General features: G+C 43.1%; 1 protein-coding gene across 1 annotated transcript in view; it reads right to left on the bottom strand.

Moving 5' to 3' along the window:
- Positions 1 to 19,446, bottom strand: part of LOC137332588 (dedicator of cytokinesis protein 2-like) — a 555,930-nt gene that overhangs the window by 496,957 nt on the left and 39,527 nt on the right. Inside the window, exons 2-4 of the mRNA XM_067996525.1 lie at positions 9,214 to 9,297; positions 4,541 to 4,581; positions 2,493 to 2,548 (exon numbers count right to left, since the gene is read on the bottom strand). Of these exons, the coding sequence (XP_067852626.1) occupies positions 2,493 to 2,548; positions 4,541 to 4,581; positions 9,214 to 9,297 (181 nt within the window). The remainder of the gene's footprint in view (positions 1 to 2,492; positions 2,549 to 4,540; positions 4,582 to 9,213; positions 9,298 to 19,446) is intronic.

Below are 19,446 nucleotides of genomic sequence, written 5' to 3' on the forward strand. Positions count from 1 at the left end.
TCCAACCCTGTTCCTCCTTCACGTCAATGGTCTTCCCCACTCGTTATCCAACCCTATCCACTCTCTTGGTGATCACTCCACTCTTCATCCTTCAAAGTGATTCCGGTCACATACTCTCTGTGAACATAACCTCGAGTCCTCTCACAGCACAATAGCTCAATCACCACATATTGATCTCCTGACCTTGGAAGAGTCAGTGATTTTTCTTTTTCTCTCAGTGCATCAAAGACTCAGACCCCGATATTTACGGGGAGGCGGGGAGGAAATGGGGGATGGGGGTGGGGTGGGGGGCATTGTAGCAGAGGTCCTGCCCAAGTTAACGGCAGGACCTCATTTGAATCTTTTCGTCTTCATTTCAAGGCTGGCTGTTACGCTGGATCGCCGCAGCCGAGGAGCAGAGAGGAAGGAGGGAGAGATCACGGCCGGCGGAAATCGCGAGTTGGAGAAGGCAAGATCGGGGGGGCTTTGGATTAGGGGGGGGGGGGAGGTGGATCGCAGCGGGAGTTCTCAATTCTCTTTAACTGGAACTCCCCATCTCCTCCACTGTTGAAGGTACCTTCAAGAAGTCTGATTTCCTCTTTAGTGTCATTTTTTTACCCTCAGCCACTCTCTATGAAGCCCAAGTCTGTCCACAATTGAATACTATTTCCATACATAGAAAGGCTTTTCTGATGCTTCTCCCACCCGCTCGACAAGATATAAGGAAAAACTTGCTAATAGGCATTTCCTGTCTCAGTTCTAATCTCCAACCTGTCTCGTTCCATCACAACCCTTCTTGCCTCCCTCTATTTTATAAACACTTCAATGGCCAGTGCTTCTCGGAACGTTCCCCTTATTTTTGATCTCATTCTTTCCCAGAAACTCCAAACTGTGGGATTCCATACCTCCATCAGCCTTTTATTCTCTGACAATCTACAGGCTTTTAGAACCTTGTCATTATCAAATCATAATATCTTCACATCTCATCTCCACCTTTTTCAAGCTTGGCAATGTCTTGCATCATGACCTTGACCTTTCACTTTGGTGATGTCCTGCAGCAGGACCATGACTTTTCACCTTGGTGATGTCCTGCGGCATGACCTTGACCTTTCACCTTGGTGATATCCTGGAGCATGATCTTGACCTTTCATAAGGAATCTTGGGTGAGGTATGAGCGGGCAGTCGGTGGCTGTATCCCAGTAAGCCACCACACTAAAGGCTTCAGAAGAGGAGGGACAAATGAAGAAAATAACAATGGAAATGGATTTTGTTTCTGGAAGATACTAGTTATCAGGCTTTCAATTTAGTGAATGTAGGAATGTACAGGACCAGGAGAGTTCATCCAGATTCAACTGGCCAGCCATAAAGTGTGAAAAATCCCATACACTGCTCCATCTTTCGTACCCCACAATCTCTCTTTCTGTCAAATATCTGTTCAGTTCCCTCTTCAATTTCCTGACATCCTTCACCTTCACTGTTTCCTTGGCTAGCTTGTTCTACATACTCACCACCCTCTAGGTAAAGTAAAATATAAGATAAACAGCTATTGTTTCTATAGCGCCTTTCATGACCAGTGCTCATCCCAAAGCACCTTACAGCTAATTAAGTACTTTCGAAATGTAGTCACTGTTGTAATGTAGGAAACGTGGCAGCCAATTTGTGCACAGCAAGGTCCCACGAACAACAATGAGATAAATGAACAGATAATGTGTTTTAATTATGTTGTTTGAGGGATAAGTATTGACCAGGACATCGGGAGAACTGCCCTGCTTTTCTTTGAATATTTCCATGGGATCTTTTATGCCCACCTAAGAGGGCAGACGGGGCCTTGGTTTAACGTCTCAAGTGGGAAACAGCACCTCCGACAGTGCAGCACTCCCTCAGTACGTGATCATATGCTTAAGGATCTGGAATGGGACTTGAACCTGTGACTTTCTGACTCAGAAGTGAGAGTGCTACCACTGAGCCACAGCCGACACTAAAAAGGTCAAGGCTGACACCTTAGTTAGCATTAGTTGGCACGTCGTCAAAGCAAGGTGCTAAACTAGGCACAAGTTTATTGCCACAAACAGCATTTCTGTTGTCCAGTGCTGAATAGTTTGATACTGTGGGTTTCCATGTATTAGCAGCTGGATGGAGACTGCCCAAACTCATTTCAAATTGGAACCCTTATAGCCAGCAGACAGTGGGAACTTTCAGCCCATCAGTATAGGCTGGATCCACACCTGGGTCCCAGAGGTAAAGAAGAGTGTGATTGCTCATTGCACCTCCCAGAAACGACCTGAAACTTTCTAATCACTGACGTGCATATAAGCCACCTCAATATATAGGTAGCACCCCAAACGTATGCAAATGCAACCTATATGCAAGTTAATATGGTACACTGTTATATAAGCACTTTGCAATAGCAGCAGTGTTTACAACATTGTGGCTTCATATTAACAACTAAGGCGACAGCTGAAAAAAGGCTTTGATAAAGAGTGATGTTAGTAGATTTCATTTTTAATTCATACCCTCTTTTCTCAATGACAGCTTCTTTAACATGAACGAATGATGCTGGAAACACACCCTGCAACGCAAAAAGGATATTGTTTAGTAGCTGTAGCCACTGATTTGCACACTGTATTCATGATTTTTTTGATATTCATCTCACTGTGAGCATAATCAGCCAAACCCTTAGTAATATTTGATGTATGGGATTAAAACCAATATAAACTGGATTATATCTGACTAGAAATGGATTTATAAAAGTAATTACAGATTAAGCGGTTAGATTCCTCTTGTTACCACATATTACCAACATCGTAAACACAGCAGGAAGACTCCCTCCAATCACTAGTTTAGCAAATTCTAAATGTGTTCTTTTTGATAGAGGTATTTAAGATAATGAAAGAGTTTGCTAGGGTAGAGAAAATGTTTCCACTTGTAGGGGAGTCCAAAACTAGAGATCATAAATTTAAGATAGTCACTAATAAATCCAATAGGGAATTCAGGAGAAACTTCTTTATCCAAAGAGTGGTAAGGATGTGGAATGCGCTACCACAAGGAATACATGAGGCAAATAGCATAGATGCATTTAAGGGGAAGCTAAATAAGCACATGAGGAAGAAAGGAATAGAAGGATATGCTGATAGGGTTAGATGAAATAGGGAGGGATATGGCTCGTGTGGAGCATAAATTCCAGCATATACCAGTTGGACCGAATGGTCTGTTACTGTGCTATAGGCTTCTGTGTAACTCGATGTAACAACACTATTATATTTTGCTAGACATACAACCATGGAATCATGCAGCACAGAAGGATGACTATGGGGTGTTAGCTAGTAGCGACAGGCATGTGACCTTGAATGCGGCACAAGCGAGGGGTCAATAGGAATGAAGTGAAGATGCCACTGTTATCTAGTCCCATTGGAGCAGCTGCTCTTTTCTAGGTTTCAAAAACGATTAAGACAAGGGCGCTTTCATTAACAGCACTGCAGTATCACGGGAGCTGTCAGAATAATACAGCTGATTTAGTCAATGTCTCTCACCCCGTTTAGCTGTTACAGGGCTAGGTTGCTGCAGCACATTTAAAGGTGCATTAACACATTACGTTTTTTAGTAACGTCAACACAACTTTATCTGGGAAGGTCAGCATATAGACTTCCAATGGCCATTCTCAATGGCATCTCCCTTAAAGGGTCAGGACCTTTCTGACGGTGTTTAGCAATCTCATTTTGTTTGGAGACAGAAGAACCAGAAGATGGGTGATGCAGTTTGTAATTGTGCTGTGTAAATGAATGAGAAGAGGTTAACATGTCTTCTACTGAAGATTCTGCTACCTTAACTGTTTCTATGAGTCTTGTGATCTCTACCAGCCATTCTTCACCTGGGGAAAGGGCAAGCTGTTATTCTAACATACTCTGTCTGGTGTCTCAGTCGACAACTAATGAAACATACCCATCTACAGGAAACAAGTGCAAACTACAGCCAGGACTGAGATTGAATTCAGGGTCCTCTGAATTGGGGTCTGTAATACCCTTCTCTAAATGAGATTAATAATTGCAAAGTGAGGGAAGGGAACAATGCAGACCTATTATTAGGCACTCTGGAGAACGTGTTAATGCTTCTGATTGACCCTGGACCTATTCGTGAATTGAGTGAAGAGATTGATGGAGTCTAGCTCTGGGTGGATGGGATGGGGTGTAGGCAGCAGCTGAATTCAACCCAAACTTGTTCACCATGATGGAATACAGACCTGAGCAAATCAGATTATTGGATCTTCCATTACTCCAAATAGCAAAACAACAAGCATGGCTGCAATTAAAATACTGAGGTTTAATTCTCTCTGAGCCCTATTTTTGAACACATTGGCTAATGCATTTGCGTAAAATTTCACACTGTTACTTCAATGCAATCATTAACCCTGTTATTTTATAAACAACTCAGTTAAAGTAAAGCAGACAGTAAGTTAACATGAATGTGTTAACCACTGCATTAAAATAGGAATGAAACCCCCATTGAGGCAAATTAAACAACTTGTCCATAGCTAAAATTCAATATACACATAACATTGACTTACCAGTTGTGACTTATTTTTCATCAAGCACCCTCTGTACCAACCTAAGGGAAAGAGAAACATGGGTAAACTGAAGGCAGAATTTAGCCAAGACTCCATTTTACATGGAATTTACAGCACAGAAACAGGCCATTTGGCCCAACTGGTCTATGTCGGTGTTTATGTTCTACACGAGCCTCCTCCCACTCTATTTCATCTCACCCTTTCAGCATAATCTTCTATTCCTTTCTCCCTCATGTACCTATCTAGCTTCCCCTTAAATGCATCTATGTATTTCCATTAGTTAATTATCTTCCAATGCATATAGACTGGGCAAACCAAATTGGCAAAAGCAGCTTAGAGGACGAGTTCCTGGAATGCATCCAAGACAGTATTCTAGAACAATATGTCGAGGAACCAATTAGGGAAGAGGCTATTTTAGATCTAGTATTGTGTAATGAGACAGGATTAATTAGTAGTCTTATAATAAAGGATCCTCTGGGGAAGAGTGATCATAATATAATAAAATTTCATATTGAGATTGAGAGTGATGTAGTTAAGTCCGAAACTAGGGTCTTAAATTTAAACAAAGGCAATTATGTAGATATGAGGAGCGAATTGGCTAAGGAAGATTGGGAAATTAGATTAAAAGATATGACGGTACATAAGCAATGGCAAACATTTAAAGAAATAATTCATAGTTCCCAACAAATATACATACCCTTGAGGAATAAAAACTCCATAGGAAAAGTGATCTAACCGTGGCTAACTAGAGAAGTTAAAGATAGTATTGGATTAAAAGAAGAGGTTTACAATGTTGCCAAAAAGAGTAGTAAGTCTCATGATTGGGAGGGTTTTAGAAATCAGCAAAGGATAACCAAGAAATTGACAGAGGGAGAAAATTGAATATGAGAGTAAACTAGCAAGAAATATAAAAACAGATTGTAAGAGCTTCTACAAGTATATAAAAAGGAAGAGATTAGCAAAAGTAAACATGGGTTCCTTAGAGGCAGAGACAGGAGAAATTATAATGGGGAATAAGGAAATGGCAGAGGCATTAAATAAATCTTTCACATCTGTCTTTACAGTAGAAGACACAAAACAAGGGGTAGGAACTTAAAGTAATTAAGATTTGTAAAGAAAAAGTTTTAGAAAAATTAATGAGACTAAAAGCCTGATGGCCTACACCCTAGAGTTTTAGAAGAGGTGGCTGCAGAGATAGTGGATGCATTGGTTTAGATCTTCCAAAATTCCTTAGATTCTGGAACGGTCCTGTGGATTGGAAGGTAGCAAATGTAACCCCGCTATTCAAGAAAGGAGGGAGAGAGAAAACAGGGAATTATAGGCCAGTTATCCTGACATCAATAGTAGGGAAAATGCTAGAATCTATTATTAAGGACATAGTAACAGGGCACTTAGAAAATCATAATATAATTAGGCAGAGCCAACATGGTTTTATGAAAGGGAAATCATGTTTGACGATCCTATTAGAGTTTTTTGAGGGTGTAACTAGCAGGGTAGATAAGTGGATGTAGTATATTTGGATTTTCAAAAGGCACTCAGTAAGATGCCACACAAGCAGTTGTTACACAAGATTAGGGCTCATGGGTTGGGGGTAATATAATAGCATGGATTGAGGATTGATTAAAGGTCAGAAAACAGAGAGTTGAAATAAACGGGTCATTTTCGGGTTGGCAGGTTGTAACTAGTGGGGTGCCACAAGAATCAGTGCTTGGGCCTCAGCTATTTACAATCTATATTAATGACTTAGATGAAGGGACCGAATGCAATGTATCCAAGTTTTCTGATGATACAAAGCTAGGCGGGAAAGTAAGCTGTGAGGAGGACGCAAAGAGTCTGCAAAGGGATATCGACAGGTTAAGTGAGTGGGCAAGAAGGTGGCAGATGGAGTATAATGTGGGGAAATGTGAGGTTATTCACTTTGCAAAGAAAAATAGAAAAACAAAATATTTTTTTAAAAGGTGAGAAATCATTAAATGTTGGTGTTCACTCGGATTTGGGTGTCCTTGTACACAAAACACAGAAAGTTAACATGCAGGTACAGCAAGCAGTTAGGAAGGCAATTAGAATATTGGCCTTTGTTGCAAAGGGGTTGGAGTACAAAAGTAAGGAAGTCTTGCTGCACTTATATAGGGCTCTGGTGAGACCACACCTGGAGTACTGTATACAGTTTTGGTCTCCTTACCTAAGGAAGGATATACTTGCTTTAGAGGCGGTGCAGCAAAGGTTCACTGGATTGATTCCTGGGATGAAAGAGTTGTCCTATGTGGAAAGATTAAGTAGAATGGGCCTATATTCTCTGGAGTTTAGAAGAATGAGAAGTGACCTCACTGAAACATAAGATTCTAAGAGGGCTTGATATGGTAGATGCTGAGAGGATGTTTCCCCTGGCTGGAGAGTCTAGAACTAGGGGGCATGATCTCAGGATAAGGGGTCAGACAGTTAGGACTGAGATGAGGAGGAATTTCTTCACTCAGAGCGTCGCGAATATTTTAAATTCTCTACCCCAGAGGACTGTGGATTTTCAGTCGTTGACTATATTCAAAACTGAGATCGATAGATTTTTGGACTCCAGGGGAATCAAGGGATATGGGGATAGGGTGGGAAAGTGGAGTTGAGGTTGAAGATCAGCCATGATCTTATTGAATGGAGGAGCAGGCTCGAGGGGCCGTATGGCCTACTGCTGCTCCTATTTCTTATGTATCTTTTAACATAGTATGCGGCACAAGATCTGAGTTATACAGTTTATCTCATTCTTGGGGGGAAAAAAAAACATATTGTGGGGAGCTCCGGCAACGTGGCAGTTAAATGATCAACTCCCGGGGATGTCGTTGCTCAGAATCATGGCTCTGATCACGTAGTTCATGGATAGCCTGCTCTAACCCATCCCCAGCCTAAAACTCAAGCTGTTTGTTACACTGGTTTGTAGAAATATTTTCCCTTCAAGTATTATCCAATTCCCTTTTGAACTTTATTATTAAATCTGCTTTCACCACCCTTCCAGGCATTGTATTCCAAATCGTAACAACTCGCTGCGTACAAAGATTTCTCCTCGTCTCACCTCTGGCTCTTTTGCCAATTACCTTAAATCTGTGTCCTCTGGTTACCGACCCTTCTGCCACTGGAAACAATTTTTCCTTATTTACTCTATCAAAAGCCATCATGATTTTGAATATCTCTATTAAATCTCCCATTAACCTTCTCTGCTCTAAGGAGAACAACCCCAGCTTCTCCAGTCTATCCATGTAACTGAAGTCCTGCTTTTCTGGTACCATTCTAGTAAATCTCCTCTGCACCCTCTCTAAGGCCTTGACATCCTTCCTAAAGTGCAGTGCCCAGAATTGGACATAAGACTCCAGCTGAGGCCTAACGAGCATTTTAGAAAGGTTTAGCATAACTTCCTTGCTTTTCTACCCTATGCCTCTGTTTATAAAGCCAAGAATCCCATATGCTTTTTAACAACCTTCTCAACATGTCCTGCCACCTTCAAAGATTTGTGTAAATACACCCCTAGGTCTCTCTGTTCCTGCACACCCTTTAAAATTGTACCATTTAGTTTATATTGGCTCTCCTCATTCTTCCTACCAAAATGCATCACTTCACACTTCTCTATGTTAAATTTCACCTGCCATGTGTCTTGCCCATTTCACCAGACTATGTCTTCCTAAAAAAAATCTGTTACTATCCTTCTCACTGTTTACTACATTTCTGAGTTTCGTGTCATCTACTAACTTTGAAATGATGCCCTATATACCCAAATCCAGGTCATTAATATATACCAAAAAGATAATATATTTTGGTTGACTTCTTGCCGTCAATCACAACAGGTTGTAAGTGCAGTGCAGTTGTCAAACTGGTACTTTAACCAGGAGCAATGAATGGCACATGTTTTTATGGCAGAGGTTTTCAAACTGTGGTTGCTGTACTCTCAAGGAGATCTGTAAAGTCATCAGATTTCTGCCTGTCATCGGAATATAGGAATTGCTAGGTGAAAAAATGACCCAGGTCCATCTACCATCCTGGTAGTCGCATAATACAACGATAATGGAGTTGGTTTCTGTAGTATTCTCTGATTGCAGACTTACTGCCATGCTATGGCCCTACACGAATGAAAAGCAAATCTGTTTTTAAAAAAAACCCTGGTCAACTTTATTTGGAATGAAGTGCCACCTAGTGCCATGAATGAAAAATCCATACCATCAAACTCGATAAACAGATCAGGTCTAGAGCAGGATACCATGAGCTATTTGACAAAGGTCATAAATCTAATCATGGCATCTTCAAGGGGCAGTCTCACAGACCTTCCCATAAAGCAATTTGTACCTACCAATATTCCATGCTCCAATCCTAAATCCCAATTGGCAGTAAGCGTTGAATCAATTTACTAATTGACAAATGTCAGAACAAATTAGTTGTTTCCAAATTTTTTCTGGAAAACGAGTGGAAAAAAACTCAATAGGAATATGAAGGAAAAGTGTATGATGGAGGAACATTGATCTGGGAATGTCAATTCATACCTTGGCTGTTATGTAACTAGCTCTCCATCAATATATTTATTTCTCATTATATTAACGCAAGGCTAAGAAAGCAGGTTTGTTTTCCCTTTGTATTTCTTCCACATATAACTGTCCATTTAGCTACATTTCACTCTTTGCCGGAGACTTTGAGCAGCTTACCTTCGCACTTTTCCAGGATTTGCACTGTGTCCCCGATGCATAGGGAGAGCTGAGGATCCCATTGTGCCTCAAAATTCAAGATGGCTGGAAACAAAAAATAATTTAAACAAAATCAGCCGACAGCCTGAAAGTAAAAATCAACCATTTCTTTTTTGCCCCAGTTTCCCACACTGAACCCTATTCAATATGGTGTTGATCACAGCTTTACCATAATTAAAATTACTAAAACTTTACTTATACTAACAGATCTCCTGTGGCATTACCCATAGTAAGTTGGATGATTCACTGATTCATAAGGTCAAGACAGTTATATTATGTCATGCACAATGTATCATTCTGCAAAGGTGGAGCTGTATACTACAAAGTCCAACTTTTGTTCCCAGATCAATAAGATTTTATTTTTTTTTTGTCAGGCAACTTTGCAAATTGACATATGCTGGTTAGTTCCATGCTGGAGGTGGGAAGTACAGGTTAGAAACAACCAAGATTTTAAGATTGCCATCAGTCATGAAGCATGACATCTGGAGTGTGATGTGTGGAATGCAATGTCTGTGTTCCACTCTGTGTTCTTGTCTGTGTTAGTACTGCACAGCCCACAGTTACAAGCGTGGGAGAAGATGTATTTTTTTTAAAACTAATTTTAAAATTCTGACATGAAGGCGGAAAGCGAAAGCGATATTTTAAAAGCAAATTCAACAGGTGAAGACAGCACAACAATATTTTCACAGAGTAGAAATGAAAATAGATTGTCTTGAGCTGCCTGGTAATGGCTGCTGACTTGTGCCTTAGAGGGTCTGTATATCCTTATTGCCTTGATGGATGGGTCATTGCTTTAGAGATTCTATTACCAGTACCCTTTGCTAAATAAATGTATGGGCAATAAAACAAAATGTATTTCTGAGGAGCAGAATGGTAGAGCATCAAGCTTACCATGTTCTTTGCAAGTGGCCAAAGTGAGCAGACGGCAGCTGTCTCCTGATCTCATTTCTCAGACGCCGTGTGATGCAGCGACTCGTGCAGTGTGCTTAGCGACTTGCCTGCTATTTTGGCTGATGCGCTCTGAGAATCGCTTCCCTAAGTGCCCTTGACGTAAAATGCAGTAGCCTTTTGAAAACAAAAAGGCCCCGTAAGGGATGGGAGTCCACGAAATGTAAATTTGTCAAAGGACGAGTAATTAAATCACGTCGTCAATGTTACTAATTAGCTTTTTTGGCCCCTGTTATAGGACAAGTCCTACCAGTTCATTGACTACATGTCTAGCCCATTCAGCAAAGGAGCCGATCGTATTTTTACTGACTAAAGCTCCCTGAGAATATAACAGAAAAGGTCATCTGGCCCGTCAGCCCATTATTTCCAACAGACTGCATGCAATTTGCACCATACAGAGGACTTTCCCCGACTTATTTCCTTGTGGGTGGTCACTAGCCACAGGTGAAACCACCAAAGGGCCATTGTTTTGCCGATGGGTCAGTTTCCCAACGAGTTGGGAAATGGAAATATGCTACATTGGTGCAGCAAGGGGCACACTTCTGAAGTCGGAGGCTGGGCCACATTGTTGGGGCAGAAAGAAAGAAAGAACTTGCACCTATATAATGCCTTTCACAACGTCAAGATGTCCCAAAGCACTTTACACCCAATTAAGTATTTTTTGAAGTGGAGTTACTGTTGTAATGCATGAAACGCGGCAACCAATTTGCGCACAAATAGCTCCCACAAGCATAATGACTAGATAATCTATTTTTAGGTGTTGGTTGAGGGATAAATATTGGCCAGGACACATAAGAACATAAGAAATAGGAGCAGGAGTAGGTCATACAGCCCCTCGAGCCTGGTCCGCCATTCAACTAGATCATGGCTGATCTTCTACCTCAACTCCACTTTCCCACCATATCCGCATATCCCTTGATTCTCTTAGTGTCCAAAAATCTATCAATCTCAGTCTTGAATATACTCAATGACTGAGAATCCACAGCCCTCTGGGGTAGAGAATTCCAAAGATTCACAACCCTCTAAGTGAAGAAATTTTTCCTCATCTCTGTCCTAAATGGCCGACCCCTTATCCTGCAATTACGACCCCTAGTTCTAGACTCTCCCACCAGAAGAAACAGTCTCTCCCGTTGACAATCTACCCTGTCGAGCCCGCTAAGAATTTTATACGTTTCAATGAGATCACCCCTCATTCTTCCAAACTCCAGAGAATATAGGCCCATTCCACTCAACCTTTCCTCACAGGACAACCCTCTCATCCCAGGAATCAATCTAGTGAATCTTCATTGCACCACCTCTAAGGCAAGTATATCCTTCCTTAGGTAAGGAGACCAAAACTATACACAGTACTCCAGTTGTGGTCTCACCAAAGCCCTATATAGTTGCAGCAAGACTTCTTTACTCTTATACTCCAACCCCCTTGCAATAAAGGCTAACATACTATTTGCTTTCCTAAATGCTTGCTGTACCTGCATGTTAACTTTCTGTGATTCATGTATAAAGACGCTCAAATCCCTGAATACCAACATTTCTTAGTCTCTCATCTGTTCAAAAATATTCTGTTTTTCTATTCTTCCTACCAAAGTGGATAATTTCACATTTCCCAACATTATACTCCATCTGCCACCTTCTTGCCCACCTATCTATATCCCTTTGTAGCCTCTTTATGTCCTCCTCACAACTTACTTTTCAACCTAGTTTTGTATCATCAGCAAACGTGAATACATTGCACTCGGTCCCTTCACCTAAGTCATTGATATAGATTATAAACAACTGAAGCCCAAGCATTGATCCTAGCGGCACCACACCAGTCACAACCTGCCAAGCTGAAAATGACCCATTTATTCCTACTCTGTTTTCTGTCCTTCAACAATTCCTCAATCCATGCTAATATATTACCCCCAATTCTATGAGCCCTAATCTTGTGTAACAACCTCTTGTGTGGCACCTTATTGAATGCCTTTTGAAAATCCAAATATACTACATCCACTGGTTCCCCCTTATCTACCCTGCTAGGTATAATTTAAAAAATGGTAATAAAACACCAGGGAGAACTACTTCTTCAAATAGTGGCGTGGGATCTTTTACATCCACCTGAGAGAGCAGATGGAGCCTTGGTTTAACATCTCCTCTGAAAGACAGCACCCCATCAGTGCTACATTGAAGTGTCAGCCTAGATTTTGTGCTCAAGTCTCTGGAGTAAACCTTGAACCCACAACCTTCTGGCTCAGAGGTAAGACAGCTCTCACTGAGCCAGAGCTGACACTTGAGCAGTGTGAGCTGTACTCTGCATATTAACCTGCTGTGGAAGTGTTTGCAGCTGACATTGGGTGCCTTGACACAAAAAGTTGTGAGAATGCGGAACACACTGCCCCAGACGCAAAATGGATTGAGGTGTTTATAAGGGAAATAAATACTTAGGAATTAAGGGATATGGTAACAGAGCAGTGAATGGGATAAAAAGTTAGAACTGCCCTGGGTTAATAAAAAGGCAGAACTAGCTTGATGGATCGAATGACTGACTTATGTACCTGCGATGTGAAGGAAAAAGGACCTACAGCATCTGAAGAATACAACTTTAAAGCAGGAAATGTGGGAAGAAAGTATTGAAACAATTTTAATAACAATTCATTTCCACACCACTTTGGTTTTTATCCTATGTTGGCGGCAGTGCCTACAGCTGCCTAGGCTAGGGAATTCGCTCCCTAAACCTCTCCGTCTCTCCACCTCTCTCTCCTCTTTTAAGACGCTCCTTAAAACCTAACTCTTCGACCAAACTTTTGGTCACCTGTCCTAATATCTCCTAATGACCCCCAACCCCGCACAGCCCGCTGCTACCTCCTTCCCAAGATCCACAAACGGGACTGCCCTGGGAGACCCATCGTTTCAGCCTGTTCTTGCCCCATGGAAATTATTTCTTCACATCTCGACTCTTTTTTCTCCACTTGTCCAGTCTCTTCCAACCTACATCCATGACTCTTCCGCCGTCCTCCGCCACTTTAACAGTTTCTAGTTCCCCGGCCCTAACCGTCTCCTTTTCACCATGGACGTCCAGTACCTTTACACCTCCATCCCCACCAGGATGGCCTGCAGACCCTCCGCTTCTTCCTTGAACGGCGGCCCAACCAGTTCCCATCCACCACCACCCTCCTCCGCCTGGCTGAACTTGTTCTTACGTTGAACAACTTCTCCTTTGACTCCACTCACTTTCTCCACATAAAAGGTGTCGCTATGGGAACCCATAAGGGTCCCAGCTGTGCCTGCCTTCTGGTGGGATACGTGGAACATTCCTTGCTCAAGTCCTACTCAGGTCCCTTCCCTCGCGTTTTTTCATGGTACATTGATGACTGTATCGGTGCCGCTTCCTGCTTTTGCCCCGAACTGGAAAATTTCATCAACTTTGCTTCCAATTTCTATCCTTCCCTCGCCTTGACATGGTTCATCTCCGAATTTTCCCTTCCCTTCCTTGACTTCTCTATCTCCATTTCTGAGGAAAGGCTGTCAACCAATATTTCCTATAAGCCCACCAACTCCCACAGCTATCTTGATTACACGTCCTCCCACCCGCTTCCTGTAAGGACTCTATTCCATTATCCTAGTTTCTCCGTTTCCGTCACATCTGTACTGATGATGCCACCTTCCACACCAATGCTTCCGATGTCTTCCTTTTTCCTCAATCAAGGATTCCCCTCCACTGAAGTTGACGGGGCTCTCGACCACGTCCATCCCATTTCCCATACTTCTGCCCTCACCTCTTCCCTTCCCTCCCAGAACCATGATAGGGTCCCCCTTGTCCTCACCTTCCAGCCCACCAGCCTCCACATTCAACGGATCATCCTCCCCCATTTCCACCACCTCCAGCGCGATTCCACTGCCAAACACATCTTCCCCTCACCTTTCAGCATTCCAAAGGAACCGTTCCCTCTGCGACACACTGGTCCACTCTTCCATCACCCCGAACACCTGCTCTCCTCCCCACAGCACCTTCCCGTGCAAGTGCAGGAGATGCAACACCTGCCCCTTCACCTCCTCCCTTCCCACCATCCAGGGTCCCAAATACTCCTTCCAGGTGAAACAGTGATTTACTTGCACTTCTTTCAATTTAGTATACTGTATTCGCTGCTCACAATGCGGTCTCCTCTACTTCGGGGAGGCCAAACACGGACTGAGTGATCGCTTTGCTCAACACCTCCGCTCTGTCCGCAAGCGTGACCCTGACCTGCCGGTCGCTTGCCACCTTAATTTCCCATCTCACTCCCACTCTGACTTCGGCCTCTTACGCTGTTCCAATGAAGCTCAACGTAAGCTCGAGGATCAGCACCTCATCTTTTGATTAGGTACTTTACAACCTTCTGGACTCAACAATTGATTTCAATAATTTCAGATCATAAACACTGCTCCCATTTTTTCGGTCAGCAGGTGCTGGTAATGGCTCTGATGTTGCCATTTACAGCTACTTCTGACCAATCTTTCATTTCTTAACCTGTCCCATTACCACCCTCCTTGCCTTGCACCATCATCCCTTTTGTCATTTAATCACTTTTGCCATCTACCCTATCACAGATCTTCCCTTTTGTTCTTTCCTCTCGTCCCCTCCTTCCCCCGGCTTTGTACTTGCTTAAAAACTTTAACTCTTTAACATCTTCCAGTTCTAACGAAAGGTCATTGACCTGAAACATTAACTCTGTCTCTTTCTCCACAGATGCTGCCTCACTTGCTGAGCTTCTCCAACATTTTCTGTTTTTATTTCAGATTTCCAGCATCTGCAGTATTTTGCTTTTGATCAAAATCTCCTTATGTGGCTTGGTGTCAAATTTTGTCTGATTACGCTCCTGTGGCGCGCCTTGGGACGTTTTTACTACATCAAAGGTACTATATAAATGCAAGTTGTTGTTGTTGAATATTGGACTTAGTGTCTGTGACCAGATCAGAAAAAAGCTGAGGCTAATTTTGGTAAGTAAAATCAGGAGGGGTGTAAACAAGGCGGCCAATCCGATCCCGTCATATTCCCATTGGGTGGAGTAGGTTAAAATTACCCCTCCTTCCCCCCTGCTGTTTGACTCTGAAATGGCAGGAATCCTAAAGGGGTCATTTTACTTGCATTCATCAAGCTCCTTAACATGCTGCAATGTGTCAAAATGCTTCATTCAGTGAATTACCTTTGGAGTGCAGTGGCTGCTTTTTAGGTAACTGGTGCAATCTTCCAGCACCAGCATCATTCCACAAACAGTAGTGGGATGCACACCTGAACTGTTTTAGGGTGATATCGAGAGAGGAATTTGGTCAGGACAACAGGAACACCCCCTATTGCTGGATATGGAACTAAGCTGGGTAAATGGAGTTGAGGTACAGATCAGCCTTCATCTAGTTAAAGAAAAGTAAAGGCCCATGGGATCCAAGGGAATGTGGCAAATTGGATCCAAAATTGGCTCAGTGGCAGGAAGCAAAGGGTAATGGTCGACAGGTGTTTTTGCGACTGGAAGGCTGTTTCCAGTGGGGTGCCGCAGGGCTCATTACTAAGTCCTTTGCTTTTTGTGGTATACATTAAGGATTTGGACTTAAACGTAGGGGGCATGATTAAGAAATTTGCGGATGACACAAAGATAGGCCATGTGGTTGATGGTGAGGAGGAAAGCTGCAGACTGCAGGAAGATATGAATGGACTGGTTAGGTGGGCAGAAAAGTGGCAAATGGAGTTCAATCCGAAGAAGTGTGAGGTAATGCATTTGGGGAAAGCAAACAAGGCAAGGGAGTACACAATAAATGGGAGGATACTGAGAGGTGTGAAGGAATTGAGGGACCTTGGAGTGCATGTTCACAGATCCCTGAAAGTAGCAGGATAGGTAGATAAGGTGGTTAAGAAGGCATATGGAATGCTTTCCTTTATTAGCCGAGGCATAGAATATAAAAGCAGGGATGTTATGCTGGAACTGTACAAAAAAAAGTTAGGCCACAGCTTGAGTACTGCACACAGTTCTGGTCACATTACAGGAAGGATGTAATTGCTCTAGAGCGGGTACAGAGGAGATTTACGAAGATGTTGCCAGGACTGGAGAATTTTAGCTATGATGACAGATTGGATAGGCTGGGGTTGTTTTTCTTGGAACAGAGGAGGCTGAGGGGTAATTTGATTGAAGTGTGCAAAATTATGAGGGGCCTAGATAGAGTGGATAGGAAGGACCCATTTCCCTTAGCGGAGGGGTCAATAACCCAGGGGCATAGATTTAAAGTGATTGGTAGAAGGATTAGAGCGGAAATGAGGAAACAAATTTTCACCCAGAGGGGTGGTGGGGGTCTGGAACTCACTGCCTGAGAGGGTGGTAGAGGCAGAAACCCTCAACTCATTTAAAAAATACCTGGATGTGCACCTAAAAAGCCGTGACCTGCAGGGCTACCGACCAAATGCGAGAGAGTGGAATTAGGCTGGGTGGCTCAGCCGGTGCAGACACGACGGGCCGAATGGCCTCCTCTGTGCCATAAATTTTCTACGATTCTGTGATTCTAGTTGAATGGCGGATCAGGTTTGAGGGGCTAAATGGCCTACTCCTGTTCCTATGTTCCTGAAATAGTGCAAGGAGATCGATAACATTAAATGGGTTGAATGGAATCCATGTTAGTGGGGATGAATTATGGTCTGTGGGACAAATGAGCTCGATAGGCCACGTGGCCTTTTCTCATTCTACGCTTTCCTTTAGATGTAAATTTTAAGAATGTATGATTTGAGATTCGGTGTTCACAAAAAGCTGAAGAAGGTTAAGAGCTTCCTGGACACAGACTGGAAAATGGTGACGTTTCAGTGTCCATGGTCCAAATGGACTTCCTTCACTTGTGGCAGCATGAACAGCATACGCCAGTTCAAGACAGATCAAAATACCCATAGTCGTGTGCAACTGGCACATTCGCACAGATGATCAGGAGGGAATTTCCCTTTTATAACAGGAATTTCCCTTGTTGATTTATTAAGCACTTGATTTTAGCTGCACTGGTGGTTTGGTTGGTGATGCCCACGTTTAACTAATCCAGGGAGAACCCAAGCTTGATTCCCGAAGGCCGATTTTCCTCTGCTCTACTCCTCAAATAGCACTCGAAAAACGGGCACAATGAGGAAGAGAAACAAGCGCCAAATCTTTGCTCCCATTTGGCTCCAGGAGCACTGCACCCGAGCTTCCTGTTTAGTTTATCTGGTGACTGCACCTGGCTGCGTCTGAAGAGGGCGGCACAATGTAAATTTATTGCAAATGAGTGTCAAAAGGTCGAATTTTCCCTCCTAGCACTGGGTACAGTGAAGGGGCAATCAGCTCCCCAATAAACCTGGTGCTACTGATTCTAGACCTGCTTTTGAGGTGCATCAGTCTAAAGGACAGGCTGGTATTGCCAAGAAAGATCCTTTATCTTTGGCTTTTTGAATCAGAAATGGTTTTGTTCCTGCTGTATATTCATGCAGAACGCTTTTAGTCCCTCACGCTTAGTGATGTTAATCACTCCTCCTTAACAATATAGTCTTGTGTATCCTTAAGAATAAAACCAGAACCAACCCCCCCCCCCCCGCCCCCACCGCCCACTCTCTTCTTGGACCATCATTGTTAATAACCACACTGTTCCTCCACCTACTGCTTAGAACCACAGTGCCACCCTCTTATCATCTCCCTACAAGACAAACTACAGGGGCGTCGGACTCCTGCTTGGGATGCTGCGACCATCCTATCCTTGCACAAAGGACCTTTAAATAAACATGAAGCCCACCAACATTCAAATCACAACTTCTAAAAGGCATATTTGGATTTAAAAGCTTACCATGAGTCTTCAGAAGCTTCCCACATGAAAATCCTACTCCCGTTATCTGACAAATTCCTTCAGCCTCTCTCATGGAGACCTGCCACTTTAAGCTTGCTGCTGCCATTAAGGCACAGCTGACCATGTCGGTATTTACTCGAAGTGTGTTGGTGTTGGCTGGGAATGCGATGTTGTTGGCTGGGCGTCTGCCATTGCATGCTGGGTGTCTGCCGTTGCATGCTGGGAGTGTGTCAGCATTTGCCGAAAGCGTGTCAGTATTGGCTGAGAGCATGTCGTTATTTGCCGTGACAGTGTCGCCGTTTGCCGGAAAAATATTGGCGTTTGCTGAGAATGAGTCGGCATTTGCTGGGAAAGTGTCGGTGTTTTCTGGAAAAGTGTCGGCGTTTGCCGGGAGTGTGTCGGCATTTGCCGGGAATGTGTCGGCATTTGCCGGGAATGTGTCGGCATTTGCCGGGAATGTGTCGACGATTGCCAGGAGTATGTCGGCATTTGCTGAGAGTGTGTCGGTATTTGCTGAGAATGTGTCGGTGTTTGCAGGGAAAGTGTTGGCGTTTGCTGGGAATGTGTCGGTGTTTGCAGGGAAAGTGTCGGCCTTTGCTGGAAGTGTGTCCGTATTTGCTGGGAAAGTGTTGCCGTTTGCTGGGAGTGTGACGGCGTTTGCTGGAAATGTGTCGGTATTTGCTGGGAGTGTGACGGTGTTTGTTGGGAGTGTGACGGTGTTTGTTGGGAGCGTAATGGTGTTTGTTGGGAACGTGACGGTATTTGCTGGGAGTGTGACGCTATTTGTTGCTCTATATACTCTACAGAAACCCTTTAATATTTACAAATGCTCGATTCTGACTGACGTAAATTGTGTTTCAGCACAAATTATTTACACATTAGAGCTGGCTTGTAATATCTGTCTACTGTTTTTAATTGATAAATATCTGACAGAGAAAGCAAATAATTGATCCTGATCCATAAATAACTGGAGATTACTACTTGTAAATACATTCACTCAGTGCAGTAATGCATCTTTAAGTAACTTGAGACTAAATGAGGCTATAAATTATCCCAATGACCACAGACGTTATCTGATTACAAAAGGTCTGATTCCATTCAGATACATAACAAGTAAACCATATAAATGGAACATACGAAAACTGACGGAAATAGCGCCAAGGGATCTTTTACATCCACCTGAAAGTGCAGATGGGGGCTTGGTTTAACATCTCATCCGAAAGACGGCACCTCTGACAGTGCAGCACTCCCTCAGTACTTCACTGAAGTGTCAGCCTAGATTATGTGCTCAAGTCTCTGGAGTGGCTTGCTAATGATTCTGGGTCAGTGATAACACTTTTGCCTCTCTGTCAAAAGCTTGTGGTTTCAAGCCCCACTCTAGGACTTGAGTGTGTAATCTCGGTGATGCTTCAATACTGAGGGAGTGCTGCAATATCAGAGGCGCAATCTTTT

This window comes from Heptranchias perlo, chromosome 14 (genome assembly GCF_035084215.1).
Source record: "Heptranchias perlo isolate sHepPer1 chromosome 14, sHepPer1.hap1, whole genome shotgun sequence".
NCBI lineage: Eukaryota > Metazoa > Chordata > Chondrichthyes > Hexanchiformes > Hexanchidae > Heptranchias > Heptranchias perlo.